Consider the following 18,264-nt stretch of genomic DNA (forward strand, 5'->3'; position numbering starts at 1 on the left):
ACAATCTTACCAATGTTTATATCTGGATGGTAGAATTAAAGTATGTCTTTGCTTCTTATGTTATTCTTTGTGCATTTAAAATTTTCCACAATGAGTATGTATTACCTTTACATCTAGTGCCACCTGCATAAATAATAATAGTTAAAAATAGATTAGTTTTTATTGCCACAGGTGTATACATCTGTCAAAACATAAAATCGTATATTTTAAATATGTACAGTTTGTTGCATATCAATTCTACCTTAATGAAACTATGAAATAAAAAAACAAGAGGGATCTTGAGAAACAAAATAATTTTAACCCTCTTTCTGGAAGAAGAGTTTTGGGGCTGGAGGGAAAAATGGTTGGGCCTTATATAGATAGCAATTTGGCCTCTGCTCCAGATAAACTCCATTCATTCAAGGGAACTGCCTTCTCATTATATGTTAGGAATGTTGTCAGGTTCTTGGATACAATGATGTGTAACAAGCCACTGCCCTCAGCGCTCCTTTCTGGTGGAGAACAGGAAGGCCGGTCACTATCTGGTAGATTCCAGCCAACGCCCACTTGGCCCAAGCCTTCTTCCACTCACGCTGCCCAAGGGGCCAGAGGCAGATCTGGAAGCCAAGGTAGTAAAGTGGTTCAGATGGAGTCAGGAAGGGTGGGTGGCACGGGAATACGGTTGTTGAAGTGGCCAGCAGAAGGTAGATTACCCTCAAGGAGTGTCGTGGTCATCATTCGAGAAGTGGGCTTACACGCTTTATATATATCTATGTCTATCTACCTGCACACTTAAAAAAATTTTTTTTTATTGATTTCAGAGAGGAGGGAGAGGAATAGAGAGAAACATCAAAGATGAGAATCATTGATCGGCTGCCACCTGCACACCCTCTATTGGGGATCGAACCTGCCACCTGGGCATGTGCCCTGATGGGGAATTCAACCGTGACCTCTTGGTTCATAAGTCCACGCTCAACCCCTGAAGCACACTAGTCGGACTTACCTGCACACCTGTAGCAACAGCAGGAACTAAAATTGAGCAGGCACCGCGCAAACCGCTTATATCCATTGCCTCGTTTACTCCTCTCCGTAAGAAAGGAAAGGTTACTGCCCAAGGTCACAGAGCTGGTAATTTCTGGCTCTAAAGCTCCCAGCCATCACACATGCTCCTCTCACTGTACTATTGGACCCATTTGAAAGCGGAAAAAAAATCCTTTCGGGCCCCCATCGGCACAGCTCAGCTTTCAGTGTTTACAAAATTTCTCAGATCCAGAACGGAGGCAACATCCGCTAGCAACATCAACAGGGTCGTGCCCGCGGGGCAACTCTACCAAAATCCTGGACTGATAGGATGTTAGGGCTTAGAAGGTAAATGGGGAACAATTCGTAAGGATCGAGGAACGCAAAAGTCCACGTCGCACCCCGGGCGGGACGCCTGCGAGCCCCTCAAAGGCCGCCAGCAAGTTGAGCTCAACGCGCGTGCGCGGGACCAGAGGGCACGCCCCCACGCGAGCGCGCGGTGAGCGGGGCGCGCGACCCGCGGAGCGCGCGGGCGCGCTGCGGCATTGGCGTCGGCGTCGGCGTCGGCGCGCGCTCCAGAACGAGGCTGTGTGGGCTGCGAAGGGAGCGAGGAGGCGGCGGCGGCGTCGGAGCCCGGGAGCCGAGGGGACGCGCGGGCCTCGCGCCGCGGGAGCGGACAGCTGCGGAGGGGACCCCGGGCTCGCGGCCCGAGGCGGGAGAGCTCGGCCTGTGGACTGCCGGCCCCAGAGGTCGCCGGCCGCGTCCCTTGCCCGGAGTGGGCGCCGCCCCTGGAGACTCGCCGTGACACGGGCCTAAGCCGCGGCGACCGCGGGCGTCTGGACCGCTCGGACCCATCGGGCTGGGCCGGGTTGGGACCGAGTCCGGGCAGGTGCCGCCACCCCTAGGGCCGACAGGGGGCAAGGCACCCACCGCGCGGCCCGCGGGCCGGGCTCGGCCGAGGGACCGCCCGCGCAGCGCACCCCCCTCCCACCCTGTGGGTCGGAGTCCGAGACGCGCCCCGCCTTCCCCGGGACGCCCAGCCGGAGCGGCGGGAGCCGGGAGAGCCCGCGCCCGCCGCCGCCCGCCGGGCTCGCGCGGGAGAAGAGGGAGGAGAAACTTTGCCTTTCATTGTTGTTTTTAGTCCTTTAAGTGCCAGGAACTCTGTTGGGAGGAAAAATGTCCTTCTTCAATTTCCGTAAGATCTTCAAGTTGGGGAGTGAGAAGAAGAAGAAGCAGTACGAACATGTGAAGAGGGACCTGAACCCCGAGGAGTTTTGGGAAATTATAGGAGAATTGGGCGACGGAGCCTTTGGGAAAGTGTACAAGGTAAGAGGGAGAAAACGGGAAGTTGCGCTTGTAAGATAAAACAGCCACTGTCCTGGAGTGGCACGAGGATTTCACCCCCCCCCCCCCCTTGTCCCTTTCCTGTCTCTTGCCCATCTTTTGACTTCGGAAACGTACATCGGAACTTTATCCAGGCTGTCATCCAAGGAGCAATCAAGACAGTAGGGTTTAAGGTTGAACTTTAAAGAGTGATTGCTAAAGGGAGGTGAGGTTATTATACTGGCTACTCTGTCAAACTTTAAAGGAAGTGGGGAGAGCTCTTTAATTTACAGCAGGGATCAGGTTGTGGCCTTCAAGTACTTTAAAACCACACTTTAGAAACTCATTATACTTTTCAGTGGCTTTATGTTTGTCTACTAGCTGTTTGGAATCATGTGTATGATTGTACTTAAACCAGTTTCTTTTTTAGAGTCAGGGCATATACTTGGTTGTGTCTATAGGACATACGTAACCTATGTCTTGGGATGAGAACACAGTGATTGCTACTTGCCCACTGTTCTTGATTTGGTTGCTTCACAACGTCCTATAAAATGGAGTGGAATTTCTGATCGAAAATTTCCAGAAGAAAACCTGCATTTAGTACTAGTTTCAGAGGAAGCATGGACTAGAAGTCAATACCAGTGCTTAAGAAATTAAAAATAACACACACTTTATTTATTTATCATTTATTTATATTTCAGTAGAAAGAGTCTTTGAGGTTTCAACCTGAAGGCATTAGTGTTAGCTGTTTATTACCCCATAAGGGCATATGAATGATGTCATTAGAATATTTTCATCCTGAAGGGTGAGGTTTTTATGAGACACAGGTTTGGGGGAAAGATCCTCGTGAAAACAAAGAACTGATGTTTATACAGGTCTAAAGCACTTTCACATAATTTGGCCCCATGAAAGTCCTGTGAGGTAAAGAGGTCGGTGGAATCTACATTTCACAGATGAGGACACCGAGAGTCAGAAATTGTTCAAAGTCACACAAGTCAGATTTAGTCACACAGTTTAGATTTGAACTCAGGTCTTCTGACCCCATATTTACTGTTGTTTTTTACTTGAATGTCCATTGGTAAAAATGATAGAATTTCCCCCCTCCTCTCTGAGCACCAGCACACTCTGCCTTTGCTCTGCCTCAGGTGCATCTCACAGCCCCTTGCCTTGCTCGTTCTTTACTCAGGCTGAAATATACACTCTGTGTGCTTTCAGAACACATTCTTCACATGGCTGCTATGGCACTGTTACATGTTATAGTTAACATGTTTATGTTTTTATGATAAAACCAGAGGCCAAATGTAAATTATGATAAACATTTGGGTTCACCAATTGCCTTAGCACATAGTGTATCTCTCTGTATTTGTTGAAATGAAAGAATGTATGTTACCTACATGTGAGTGCTGTTGAAGTTATTGTATGCTGTGAAAGTTGGCAAAATAAACTTCAGTGCTTGTGAAGGGGATAGAGAATGGGTTCCAAAGAGAGTTTACAGTTTAGATGTATGGTCGGAAGGAAGGGCTTTTAGTGCAGTGGGAAGATCACTCCTGGGAATTGTGCTTTAGTGTTGGCTGTCACAAACCAGCTCTGGGGTCTTGGACAGAACACTTCTCTGGACCTCCATTTTCTTAGCTGGAGAATCATAGATTTCCCCTAACGTTTGTTTTGATTTCTTCACCTAGTAGAATTCTGAGTATGCAGTTATCTGGGAAAGGCAAAAATAAGTTACTCAAGACACCTGGAATCCGGTGGTTAGAAGGTGGTAGGTGATTATAGGCAGTTTTCATGGTATAAGTGTTTTATTGAATAGAACATTGTAGTATTAAAACACTGGCTCTGGAATTGTACTATATCTTGCCTTCCTCAATAGCAGCCTGTGAGTTGGACAAATTACTTAATTGTTCCATGTCTCACTTTTCCTGATCAGTAAGACTTGCTTTTAAATGTGTGAAAATTAAAGGAGATAGTTAATATAAGGCACATAAAAAGGGCTCACTAAGTGGTAGAAATTACTGTTATTATATTTAGAATTCAGAAGCAAACTATAGGATGGGACAGGAAAAGGGACCTATGAAAATAGTGAACCATTTTCTTATTTTCCCATGGCACAGATGATTGTATGGACATGATAATGCTCTGGGATTTAATTATTTAATGACTCTTTCTGCAAAATGTAACATATCTTTCTATAGTGAGATATCAATTGAAAAATTTCTGAAAAATAAGACACTCCATATAGTTGAAACACTGTAAAATTGTGTCAAGGATAATTTTTCTGGGCTTCATGACTTTCAGTGTGATATTTGAAGATCTTAAATCCTTTGTATCTTTTCATTTTACTGGTCTATGCTTTCAAGGCTCTGAGATTTTTTTCTTTTAAATTCTTTATTTTTGAAAGTATTATATATGTCCCCTTCTTCCCCCATTGTCCTCTCTCAGCCTGATACTTCTTTAGAAGAAAGTTTAAACTTATCTGACCTGTTTTTTCTCTTTTTCCTGAAAGTTTCTGTTTTCCAAGATATGCTAGAAATTTTAAATTTATAAACTTCCTTCTGTGTGGGAGAAAAAGCTACTAAACTTCAGTATTGTATGAAGTAGAAAACTATTTCTAAAATTGATTGTAACCATCATTTACTTATGGAAATTAGTAACTTATAAAGATTAAATTATAAAAGGCAATCATTTTAAGTACTTAGTTTATTTGAAACACTTTTCCATCATATACTTGTATTCTTTCCACTCAGTTCAGCACTACACGAATCTGTCTTCTGTATTTTTAATCTATTTTCTCTTTTTTAAGTCTCTGACTTATCTTTATTTTTAATTTTCTCTTTAATGTTGTATAATTTGACATATAAAGGAAAACATATATATCTCTCAAACTTTTTACAGTTTATGTTTGTTATATTCCACAAATGAGTGAGATCATGTGATATTTATCTTTCACCAACTGGCTTATTTTGCTTAGCAAAATGCTCTACACATCCCTCCAAGCTGTTGCAAATGGTAAGAGTTCCTTTTTTTTACAGCAGCGTAGTATTGCATTGTGTAGATGTACCACAGTTTTTTAATCCACTCATCTGCTGATGGGCACTTAGGCTGTTTCCAAACTTAGCTATTGTAAATTGTGCTTCTATGAACTTAGGGGTGCATATATCTTTCTGATAGGTGTTTCTGATTTCTTGGGATATATTCCTAGAAGTGGGATTACTGGGTCAAATGGGAGTTCCATTTTTAATTTTTTGAAGAAACTCCATACTGTTTTCCACAGTGGCTGCACCAGTCTGCATTCCTACCAGCAGTGCACAGTTCCTTTTTCCCCACATCCTCGCCAGCACTTGTCGTTTGTTGATTTGTTGATGATAGCCATTCTGACAGATGTGAGATGGTACCTCATTGTCATTTTGATTTGCATCTCTTGGACCATTAGTGACTTTGTGCATGTTTTCATATGTCTCTTGGCCTTCTGTATGTCCTCTTTCAAAATGTGTCTATTTAGGTCCTTTGCCCATTTTTTGATTGATTGCTTATCTTCCTTTTAAGTTGTATGAATTCCCTATAAATGTTGGAGATTAAACCCTAATTGGATATAACATTGGCAAATATGTTCTCCCATGCAGTGGGCTCTTGTTGTTTTGTTGATGTTTTTTTTTTTTTTTGCTGTGCAGAATCTTTTTATTTTGATGTAGTCCCATTTGTTTATTTTTTCCTTAGTTTCCACTGTCTAGGGCTTTTTTTTTGTTAATGTTTGGATTTCTGTTGTTATTAATGTGAAAAAAAGGAGTAACATAAAATTATGTATTGAATTGAAACTGACCTCCTGACTGTATACTGGATGAAAGTGATTATTTTTATGGCACTGATGGGTGTACACCTTTAAAAATAAAAATTTAAAAATTGGATGTACAATTACCTAGAGCTGTAATTGTATTGAAAAGTATAAAAACACATGTACATTTAGTAAATAATAATAATAATATGATAATATTAATCATCAGAGTCAAGGAATTCTGCCAGCATCCCAGAATTCCTCCCACCTTTTTTCTGAATTGACCTCTCCCCCTAAAGGAAAGCACTATCCTGTTTTTTAAGTTTTTCATTTCTTTGCTTTTTTTTATAGTTTACTATCTAGGTATGTAACCCTAAATATTATAAATTAGCTTTTTAAAGAATATATATTTTTATTGATTTCAGAGTGGAAGGGAGAGAGGGAGAGAAATAGAAACATCAATGATGAGAGAAAATCATTGATTGGCTGCCTCCTACACGCCCCCTACTGGGGATGGAGCCTGACTGGGAATTGAACCTTGACCTCCTGGTTCATAGGTGGACACTCAACCATTGAGCCATGCCAGCTGGGCTATAATTTAGTTTTGAATACACTTGAACTTTATATGAATGGAATCATGTTGATGTCTTGCCTCTTTCAAAATCAGCATTATGTTTGTGAGGTTCACCTTTGTTATCACCTAGAGCTGTAATTACTTCATTATTGCATAGAATTCCATTATATGGTTACTCTTAATGGTAAAGAATGTTTGTATCAATTGTTTCCAGTTTTTGGCTTTTATACACAATACTGATGCATATATGCATGATTTTCACTAAAACTTAACTCAGGAGTAGTATTGCTGGGTTATAGGGTAGTGTATCTTTAATTTTACTAGATGATGCCAAAGTGTACCAAGTTACACTCTTACCAGCAGCCTATGAGAATTTCCTTGCTCTGCATCCTTGACAACAATTTTGATATTGTCAAAATTTTTCAGTTTTGACAATCTAATGTTGTTATATATATATTTTTTGTGGTTTTAATTCATCTTTCTCTACTAATTACTAATAACTAATTCTTTTCACAGCTTTATTGGTAGATTGAATTTCTTCTTTTGGGTTCAGTTCTCTTGTTTATTTGTGTATTGTTTATTTTAACCATTTTGAAAATCACTTTTCTACCTTGCTAGCTGCTCACTTGTAGTTTTAACAATTATGGAGCACTGGAGGAAGGCTGTAAGGAGATGAATAAAGAAAGGACTTTCACCTTTTTCTTTTTCTGTGGGCTTCCTGTCTGCTTTCCTGTTACTATAACCATCATCCTAGTGGAAATTCCTCATCCAGCGACAGGAGTTAAATCCAGTTTGTAGTTTTTGCAACACTCAGAGCTAGCCTCATCATAACCTTTCATAACACCAGCTCCAGTTGGCTGGCCCCCTCTTCCTCAAAAATTCCATGAGACCCCTCTTCCAAGTTCAGAGAGGCCAGCAGCAGCTGAGCAGCACTCTCTCCCCAGGGATCTCAGTTTCAGCTCTGCAGAACCTTTCCTCCAAGCTTCTGAGTTTTAATAATTCCAATCCCTTGACTCTGCTGGTCCTAGGGTAGTAGTCTTTTCCTGCAGTTGTTACTTCCACCTCCCAGACTCTTAATCTTCTGTTTATTTTTTAATTACTAGTTAACAACAGAATCAATAATTATTTATATCAAATTCTCTTTTAAAATGATCAATATGATTTCTTTCTCCTGGCTGGACCCTGATTGGTTAAATAAGCTAATAAATAAGCCACAGTTGAAACAAGAGTAATTTAAGATGATGTAATTTTTACACTACTTCGTTTAGATTTAGAACATGAAAACAGTACAGGAAACTTAATAATCGTTATGTTTCCCTGTAGCCACTAGTTGTTTATGTAAAGTGGCCAAGCTCTATTCATGATTTATAAAAATTAAAGCGGTGAATTTTATGTGATTATGACTGATCTCTGAAAACATTTTATCAATGTCAAGTACTATCTTGGTGTGTGTTATTCCATTCTTGTTTTTATTAACATTTGTTTAGTTATTTCATTAAGTCTTTATGTGAAAATGAGATTGTTTCTTTTTAAACATTTTTTAAATAGTCCGTTTTTCTATTATTATTATTATTATTATTATTATTATTATTATTTTAAATCCTTGCCTGAGGATATTTTTCCATTGATTTTTTTAGAGAGAGTGGAAGAGAGAGGGAAAGACAGTGAGAAATATTGATGTGAGAGAAACACAGATTGGTTGCCTCCTGCACGAGCCCAGACGGGGAGGAGCCTGCAACCAAGGTATGAGCCCCTGACTGGAATCGAACCCGAGACCCTTCGGTCCACAGGTCGTCGCTCTATCTGCTGAGCCAAACCGGCTAGGGCGAGATAGTTTCTTTTTAACACTTATATCCATTATATTTGTTTAAAATGTAGTATTACATGCTTATCAATGTTTATTTCAGTTTTGAGTTTCAGAGTTCTTTAGAACCAGATCCTGATGAATAATTGTTTTCAAGCATTAATGTAGGAGGCACTTATACTTTCTAATGTAACTTTTATTCATTATATTAAACCAAAAGGTTTCATTGTTGGTTTAATCAGTATCTCCAGGGGAATGGAATAATTAAATTTGTTACTATAAAGAACTTTAGAGATTATCTAGTGTTATTTTCTCCCTCTTCATACTATTTCATTCATAAGTAAAAGACATCTTTAAAATCTCTAAGGACATTAGTAGAAGCATGCAGAAGTAGAATGACTTTTAACTCCACTCACAATATCCTTAGTCTATTACCAGAGTTTATATTTTATAGTGTGCCTCTTCAAAGACAGTTCCTCTGGTCTCTTTCTTCCCAGAGTATTATATTAAAACTAGAGGCCTGGTGCACGAAATTCATGCATGGAGGGTAGGGGAGTGTCCCTCAGCCTGGCCTGCACCCTCTCAAAATCCAGGACCCCTTGGGGGATGTCCAACTGCCAGTTTAGACTCGATCCCACAGGATCGAGCCTAAACTGGCAGTCAGATATCCCTCTCACAATCCAGGACTGCTGGCTCCTAACCGCTCTCCTGTCTGCCTGCCTGATTGTCCCTAACCACTCTGCCTGCCTGATTGCCCCAGTCACTCTGCCTGTCTGCCTGATTGCCCTAACCCCTCTGCCTGCCTGCCTGATTGCCCCTAACCACTCACTTGCCTGCCTGATTGCCCCTAACCGCTCACCTTCCCACCTGATTGCCCCTAACTGCCTACTGCCTGCCTGCCCGATCGCCCTTAACCGCCTTTGCCTGCCTGCCTGATTGCCCCTAACCACCTCTGCCTGCTTGTCTGATTGCCCCTAACCACTCACCTTCCTGCCTGATTGCCCCTAACTGTCTCTGCCTCAGCCCCCGCTGTTGTAGCTTTATCCGGAATGATGTCCGGAAGGTTGGTCAGCTTTCCGGTCTAATTAGCATATTACGCTTTTATTATTATAGATGATGAGAGAAGGGGTTATGTTTCACTGGCTTATTTCTTCTGACTTAGGGGGATGGTGAGTTCTAATTATTATTGGCTCAACTGTGTATCTTTCTTAGAGATACAACTTAATGTTGTATTTTCATCAGTTATGACAGATTTCTTGATTTTTAACATCTCTGAAATTGGAATATGTCCTTTATTGATTGATGCCTTAGTATTATTGTTGGCCAGGTAAAGGTCATGTTATATCTGTCATTGAACTTAGTTGTATCACTAGTGTCATACAGTTGCAATCCTTTGCTGTTTCAATTAATAAACTATTTAAGGACCTTTTGATGAAAAAATCCTGGTTGTTACCTAAAAATCTTTTAGCACCTGTGATCAGATAAACAAAGTAGTATCATTATAATTGCAAAATGGGAGACAGTGACTTTAAATAAAATTTTGGAGATAGTAGTTAATTTAATGGCCAGAGAATGATATTGTGTGGACATTAGATATCTCAGTGAATAAGTGATTAAAACTTCAATATATGAAGTATTTAATTATATATGAATCAGGATAATAGATATACAATAACAGTTTTTGTCTAAATATGTCCAAAAGTTCTTAAAAAAGGTATAATATAAAAATTCTAAATGAAAAAGTGTTGATATAGTTTAATTGGAAGTTTTTCTTCCTTAGTGAAATATAAGATAACTAGAGGCCCGGTGCACGAAATTCATGCATGGGGGGTGTCCCTCAGCTCAGTCTACACCCTCTCCAATCTGGGACCCCTCTCATAATCCAGGACTGCTGGCTCCCAACTGATCACCTGCCTGCCTTCCTGATTGCCCCTAACCGCTTCTGCCTGCCAGCCTGATCACCCCCTAACCACTCCCCTGCCAGCCTGATTAATGCCTAACTGCTCCCCTGCCAGCCTGATTGCCCCTAACTGCCCTGCCCTGCAGGCCTGGGTCCCCCCCAACTGCCCTTCCCTGCAGGCTCGGTCGCCCCCAACTTCCCTCCTCTGCCTGTCTGGTCACCCCTAACTGCCCTCCCCTGCTGGCCTGATCGCTCACAACTGCCCTCCCTTGCAGACCTGGCCCCTCCCAACTGCCCTCCCCTGCTGGCCATCTTGTGGTGGCCATCTTGTGTGTTGGAGTGATGGTCAATTTGCATATTACTCTTTTATTAGATAGGATAGAGGCCTGGTGCACGGGTGGGGGCCGGCTGGTTTGCCCTGAAGGGTGTCCTGGATCAGGGTGGGGGTTCCCTTGGGGCATGGGGTGGCCTGGGTGAGGGGCCTGTGATGGTTTGCAGGTCGGCCATGCCCCCCCGGCGACCCAAGCGGAGGCCTTGGTATCTGGGATTTATTTATCTTCTATAATTAAAACTTTGTAGCCTGGAGCGGAGGCCAGGGCAGGCCAGGTGGGGGGCGGGAAGCTTGGCTTCCTCCATCGCCGGGGAAACCCAAGCCTCCTGCTCGCTCTGTGGCTGCAGCCATTTTTGTTGGGATTTATTTATCTTCTATAATTGAAACTTTGTAGCCTTGAGCGGAGGCCTGGGCCAGCCAGGAAGCTTGGCTTCCTCCATTGCCGGGGAAACCCAAGCCTCCTGCTCACTCTGTGGCCACAGCCATTTTTGTTGGGATTTATTTATCTTCTATAATTGAAACTTTGTAGCCTTGAGTGGAGGCCTGGGCCAGCCAGGGTATGCAGGAAGCTTGGCTTCCTCCATTGCCGGGGAAACCCAAGCCTCCTGCTCGCTCCGTGGCTGCAGCCATCTTGGCTAGGTTAATTTGCATACTCGCTCCTGATTGGCTGGTAGGCGTGGCTTGTGGGCATAGCAGAAGTATGGTCAATTTTCATGTTTCTCTTTTATTAGTGTAGATAAGATATTTTAAAAGACATTTTTGGAGATTTGTTAAAATATGATAGCTTAGAATATTCTTCTAGAGTGTAGTGATGATCAGCATGAAGTTTTTTTTTTTTTTTTTAAAATATATTTTATTGATTTTTTACAGAGAGGAAGAGAGAGGGATAAAGAGTTAGAAACATCGATGAGAGAGAAACATTGATCAGCCGCCTCCTGCACACCCCCTACTGGGGATGTGCCCGAAACTAAGGTACATGCCCTTGACCGGAATCGAACCTGGGACCCTTGAGTCTGCAGGCTGACGCTCTATCCACTGAGCTAAACCGGTTTCGGCCAGCATGAAGTTTTTTAAAAAATATATATATTTTATTGATTTTTTTTACAGAGAGGAAGGGAGAGGAAGAGAGAGTAAGAAACATCGATGAGAGAGAAACATCAATCAGCTGCCTCCTGCACACCCCCTACTGGGGGTGTGCCCACAACCAAGGTACATGCCCGTGACCGGAATCAAACCTGGGACCCTTGAGTCCACAGGCCGAGGCTCTATCCACTGAGCAAACCAGTTAGGCAAAGTCTTTTTTTTTATTTTAAAAATATTTTTATTTCAGAGAGGAAGTGAGAGGGGAGAGAGAGATAGAAATATGATGAGAGAGAATCATTGATTGGCTGATCCCACTGGGGATCGAGCTCGCAACCCCAGCATGTGCCCTTGACCAGAATCGAACCCAGGACCCTTTAGTCCACAGGCCAACGCTCTATCCACTGAGCCAAACCAGCTATGGGTGAGCCAAACCAGGTAGGGCTGAAGTCTTTTGTACAAAACATATTATTTGAATCCTAAACATTAGGGTTACTTAATTAGTAATTAGTATTTTTGCCCCTATTTTTTTCCTAAGGAAGTAAAACATAGTAATAATGTACTTAGAAAATGTTAAACAAAAGAGTTTACAGTCAAAAGTTTCTTGAAAGAAAGGTTTTATTGAGCCAAGTGCTAGCCTGGAAAGGACCAGGTCTTGGGGCATGAAGTCTAAACCACCGGTAACGTAGCTAGATGGAAAAGTTAGTACGTTCGTACTGGCATTGATGGGCGCTTGTGTACATTCTGTTTTGGGGAAGAAAGCTTGTTTTGGAAAGAATATACATTGGCTACAGATAAGGAGGGGGGGTGGGAAAAGGTGAACTGGGGGCAATTTTGTGATAGTTACACAATCCATAAGGAAGAAATATTTACTCTTGTTGTTTAATTATGGGCAGCAGTCCTGAAAGTTAATGCGTACTTGTCTAGTGATTGGCTAGTAGACTCTGGAGATTGATTTAAAGCTCCAACACATATTCAGGAGTGAGAGCACTCTTGTTAGTTGGCCCACAACTGTTAACTGGTTAATTGTTCCAATTTCTTTCTCTGACTCTCCTGTCCACTTAGGACATACAGAATTAATTTAGGACATACAGAATTTTTCTTTTGACAAAAAATTCCATTCCCATATACAGGCTGATACCTGTTTTGCTTACTCTTTTCTTCATTATTGCCAAGGTTAGATAGTAGATCACTAAGAAATCTCCCACATACTTATTTTAAAATGCTTTATTGCTTCTGTAAAAATAATACATGTTTGTTTTTAAAAGCTCAAACAATATGGTATGAAATAACGAAAAAGTCAAAAGCACCTGAAATTCCACCATCCTCACTAATGAAGTATTTCTAGATACTTATGAAGCTATCCATATATGAAAATGGATGTGTAGTTTCTGTAAAATTACGTATCTCTCATGTTTAATAAGTTGTGTTTTTTCCCAGTCACTGATGTCTTATGGCTACTATTCCATCTTACGAAATATTAATTGATTAGTCAATTCATTTTGGCTGTGTAATGTCTCATTGTAGAATTATATTGAATGATTTAAGCAGGTTCTTGTGAATGGACATTTAGGTTGATTCAGTTTTCTTACTGTAAATAGTACTTTGATGAATATATTTATACATGCATATTTTTTATTTTGTAAAATTACCTCCTTATGATCAGTTCTTAAAAGTGGGATTTGGACTTTTATTTATAATTTGAAACACTTATTAGTAGCTTCTAAAAGTTTGGTATTTTTTTCTGTTTTTTTTTTTTTTTTCTTTTAAGTAATATATTCAGTTTTGCTGGAATGATAACATATAATATTGAAATGTTTTTAAAAAAATCTAATTAGTATTTTAAGATCTGATTAAGATATGCACTTAGCATGGTGCATAGCATGCATTAATTAATATTTATGTTTAGGCTATCTTTCAAAATAAGCATTCTATATAATAAACGGCTAATATGCAAATTGAACAGCGGAATGACCGCTTGCTATGACATGCACTGACCACCAGGGGGCAGATGCTCAACACAGGAACTGCCCCCTGGTGGTCAGTGTGCTCCCACAGGGGGAGCGCCGCTCAGCCAGAAGCCGGGCTCACAGCTGGCGAGCGCAGTGGCGGTGGCGGGAGCCTTTCCCGCCTCTGTGTGGCACCTGCCCAGTGGAGAGGAGACAAGAGCTGCTGGGGCTTCTCACAGTAGGAGTCTGTCCTCTCTCCTCACGCAGAGGCGGTCCCTGCAGATGCGTGTTTCTCTATGTGCCTCCTCGCTGATTTCACCTCTATTTCTTAGAATCATAATGGATCCAGGGAAGCTGTCACCCATAGTTTGGGTTCCTTGTTCCTTTGCAAGAGTTTTTTATTCTAAACCTCAGAGCGAGGGCTCCCGGACTGCGAGAGGGCGCAGGCCGGGCTGAAGACAGCCCCCCTCCAGTGCACAAATTTCGTGCACCAGGCCTCTAGGGTAAAAAAAATAAAGAGACAAGCTACTAATAGGAGAAAATATTTGCAAAATATATCTGATAAACTACTATTCAAATATATAAAGAACTCTTAAAACTTAACTATTAGAAAACCAACAATCTGATTAAAAATGGACAAAAGATCTGAGCAGACATCTCACCAAAGATTTACAGATGGTCAGTGAGTACATTAAAAGATGCTCAACACTATATGTCATTAAAACAAGTAGATATCACTATACACCCATGTTAGAATGGTGAAAATCCAAAACATTGACACCACCAAATGCTGACAAGAATGTGGCACAGTAGGAACTCTCATTCATTGCTGGTGGGAGTGAAAAATGGAAGACAGTTTGGCAGTTTCCTATAAAACTAAACATATTCTTACCATATGATCCAGTAATTGTGCTCCTTGGTATTTACCCAAAGGAGTTGAAACTTATGTTTACACAAAAACCTGCACATGTATGTTTGTAGCAGCTTTATTCATAATTACTGAAAGTTGGAAACAACCAAGATGCCTTCAGTAGGTGAATGCATAAATAAATTCGCACATCTATATAATGAACTATTATTTAGTGCTAAAAAGAAATGAGTTGTCAAACCATGAAAAGACATGGAGAAACCTTAAATATATGTTACTAAGTGAAAGAAGCCAATCTGAAAGGCTATATACTATGTGATTTCTGGAAAAGCAAAACTATGGAGTAAAAGATCAGTGGCTGCCAGAGGTTATGAAGAAGGGAGGGATGAATAGGTAGTGCATAGAGGATTTTTAGGGCAGTGAAACTATTTTGTATAATATAGTGGTGGACACATGTCATACATTTGTCAAAATCGATTGTACACCAAATGTAAACAGTGGTCCGAGAATGATAATGATGTGTCAAGAGGGCATTAATTGTAACAAACGTGCAGAATCTTGATAGTGCGGGAGGCTCTGCATGTGTAGAAGCAGTGAGTATATGGAAACTGTACTTTCTGCTCAACTTTTCTGTGAACCTAAAACTATTCTAAAAAATGAAGTTTATTAAAAATAAAATTAAAAAACTAAGTATGCATTGGGATATTTTCGATCTTACTTTTTTAGGCCCAGAATAAAGAGACCAATGTTTTAGCTGCTGCAAAGGTGATTGACACCAAATCTGAAGAAGAACTTGAAGATTACATGGTTGAAATTGATATTTTAGCATCTTGTGATCACCCAAATATAGTAAAACTTTTAGATGCCTTCTATTATGAGAACAATCTTTGGGTAAGTATTTTCTGTTGATCTATAGGAGTAGTCAAAATGAATTAATTGTCCTAAAGAGGTTTATAAGTTTTGAAAGCCTATTTTGTATATAACCTCTTTTGTTTAGTTACTTGTGTTGAGAGTTATCTGCGGATGAGAGGGTCATTGACAACACAGTTACCCTTAGCTTCAACAGATACAGGGGTAGGCAAAAGCAGGTTTACATTTACTCATATGGAAAAAGACATGCAAGTTATGATTATTACAATAGCTTTATTAACTCTGTGTTTTGCGACTCACAACTGTAAACCTACTTTGACCCCCCGTGTATTCAGATGTGTATTTCAGATTGTACCATATTTCATGATTGTTTGACATTGGACCCAAATGGAGAAACTTGGTTAGAATATTAAATTTCCTAAATTATGGAATTAGATAGCCTTTTCTTATTTTTTTAAATCTTAGCATTTACTTAAAAATTAAAAAAAAAATTTTTTTTTGCTTATAATTTTATTACCCTAAATTTTTTCTAAATCATGTAATAAATTATAAAATGCTTTCTAGAAATGTTACGTATTTATCTTATATAATCAGGCCCTGCTTTAGTACATGATATAAGTAGTTCAGGCTATATGTATAAATTATGTTCATTTTTAGAAAATATTAGACACAAGTAGATATAAAAATTAATGTTTATTATAGTAACAAGTCTCTTGCTCTGCACCAACACTAATTTAACCAAGAAGGCTTTTTGAAATGCAGTTTTTGTTTTTCTCCTTGAAGGAAGAAGCAAAGTGTTATGACAGAAGAGTAGGTAGTACAAATAATACCTGACTAGGAATCAAAGGCCTATATTTTTTGATCTTGGTGTTGCTAGGAGCTTAAATAAATCAATTAACTTTTATGAGTCTGTGTACTCATAGGATGAGTTAATGACCTACCTCCCAAATTATTTTTTAAATGATATAATGCATTTAAAAACAATTTGTAATTGGCAAGCATCTGTGAAAAATAAATTGTTATTATATAGAGGGAAAACAAAACAGGAAGGTATGTAATTTGTTAATATTTGTAATTTTAAAAAGTTACAGTTATTATTACTGTGATATCTTTTAATGTAACTGATCAGGTCTCTTAAAAAATGTTTCCAGAGATTATGATAAAAATGAACTCTTAGATGATTTAATAAAGAGATAAGATATTTATTCAAGATTAGTATAAAATAAAAAGTTGGACAACTGTGAAGGGACAGGTTAGTGGGAGAGAGAGACATTAATTAACCAAAGCATCATAGTCAAAATTACAACTGTGATAAGGGTTAAGAAGGAAAGGTACGTGCTGGTATGTACCAGGAAGGTCTGGGAAGGCATCCATCAGGAAGTGATAATTGAGCTAGGATCTGAAGGTTTTGTGTATATCGTCGTTTTTTTTTAACTTGAAGTCTCTATATTTTCCGGATTTATTTCTATTAGTAAAGCTGAAAATACTACATTTGATCACTTAAATCACAATAGTTACCTTAAAAATGAAAGTAATAAAATCATTCAGTATTGATGAAATGGATATATAATATTATCCTGGCCCTGGCTGGGTTGCTCAGTTAGAGAGTTGTTCCTATACATTAAGCGGGTTTGATCCCCAGTCAAGGCACACACAAAAGACAACCAATGAATGCATAATGGGTGGAACAGTGGGTCCATGTTTCTTTCTCTCAAATCAATAAATTAAAAAAAATACTGTCCTGAAGAAAAATTCTATGCCTGGTTATTTTAGAGAAGCAGGCACGCTAAAATTGGTGATTAACAAAAAAGCACATATTTCCAGAATGTGTTCTCTTTGTGCTTTCTCAAGTGATTATCATTAAGACTCCTAACACTTTTAACACTTGTATGGTTAGCATAATATTATTTCCATAGTCCAGTTAAATTGATAGCTATTTTTTATCCTTTTTGCTAAATTGAAGAAAAAATACTCAAACTCAATGTTGTATTAAATGCATGCCTTTTTATATGCCTGCAGATCCTCATTGAATTTTGTGCAGGTGGAGCAGTGGATGCTGTGATGCTTGGTAAATACCTTTTTTCCTTTATGTTCATATCTTAAATTATACTTAATAAAAATTGATGGATTTCAAACATTTATGCATATATCTTATTGTTAGGTGAAGTTCAATCAGTTAAGAAATCAGCTTAATTATATTTTTATATTCTTAGACAATTGTAATAAAATTCTAAAATTAAATGATGAGTATAATATATGAGGAAAGTAATCTTATAGATATTCAGTTCTTCTAAAATAAATTCACTATATAAATCATTGACAATGATGGTAAAAGTAAGAGCCTACTGACATGTTTTCACTGTGTAAAAATGCAGATTTGTTTACTTTTTCCTTACAGAACTTGAGCGACCATTAACTGAGTCCCAAATACAAGTAGTTTGTAAACAGACCTTAGAGGCATTGAACTACTTACATGATAATAAAATCATCCACAGAGATCTAAAGGCTGGCAACATTCTTTTTACCCTGGATGGAGATATTAAGTTGGGTAAGTTTATTTCCTTAAATAAGACATTTGAATTTGTGCTTTTTATCTTCTTTTTTTTTTATTATGGTGAAATATACTTAACAAAATTTACCATTTAACCATTTTTAAGTGTACAGTTCTGTACCATTAAATTCATTCACATTGTTGTACAACTATTAGCACTATCCAAAACTTTTCATCTTCTCCAACTGAAACTCTTTAAACACTAGCTCCTCATTGCTCTGTCTCCCACAACCTCTGGCAACCACT

The 18,264-nt window shown here is 39.4% G+C and overlaps 1 protein-coding gene across 2 annotated transcripts in view; it reads left to right on the top strand.

Annotated features, from left to right (window-relative positions):
- The first annotated feature begins 1,572 nt into the window (after window positions 1-1,572).
- The window catches only part of SLK (STE20 like kinase), a 50,328-nt gene continuing 33,636 nt past the window's right edge, over window positions 1,573-18,264 (top strand). For both annotated transcript variants that reach the window (XM_008144274.3, XM_008144275.3), the window contains exons 1-4: window positions 1,573-2,325; window positions 15,324-15,488; window positions 17,487-17,535; window positions 17,866-18,015. In XM_008144274.3, coding sequence (XP_008142496.2) covers window positions 2,176-2,325; window positions 15,324-15,488; window positions 17,487-17,535; window positions 17,866-18,015 — 514 coding nt within the window. In that variant the 5' untranslated portion in view covers window positions 1,573-2,175. The remainder of the gene's footprint in view (window positions 2,326-15,323; window positions 15,489-17,486; window positions 17,536-17,865; window positions 18,016-18,264) is intronic.

Source organism: Eptesicus fuscus, chromosome 17, assembly GCF_027574615.1.
Source record: "Eptesicus fuscus isolate TK198812 chromosome 17, DD_ASM_mEF_20220401, whole genome shotgun sequence".
Classification (NCBI taxonomy): Eukaryota; Metazoa; Chordata; class Mammalia; order Chiroptera; family Vespertilionidae; genus Eptesicus; species Eptesicus fuscus.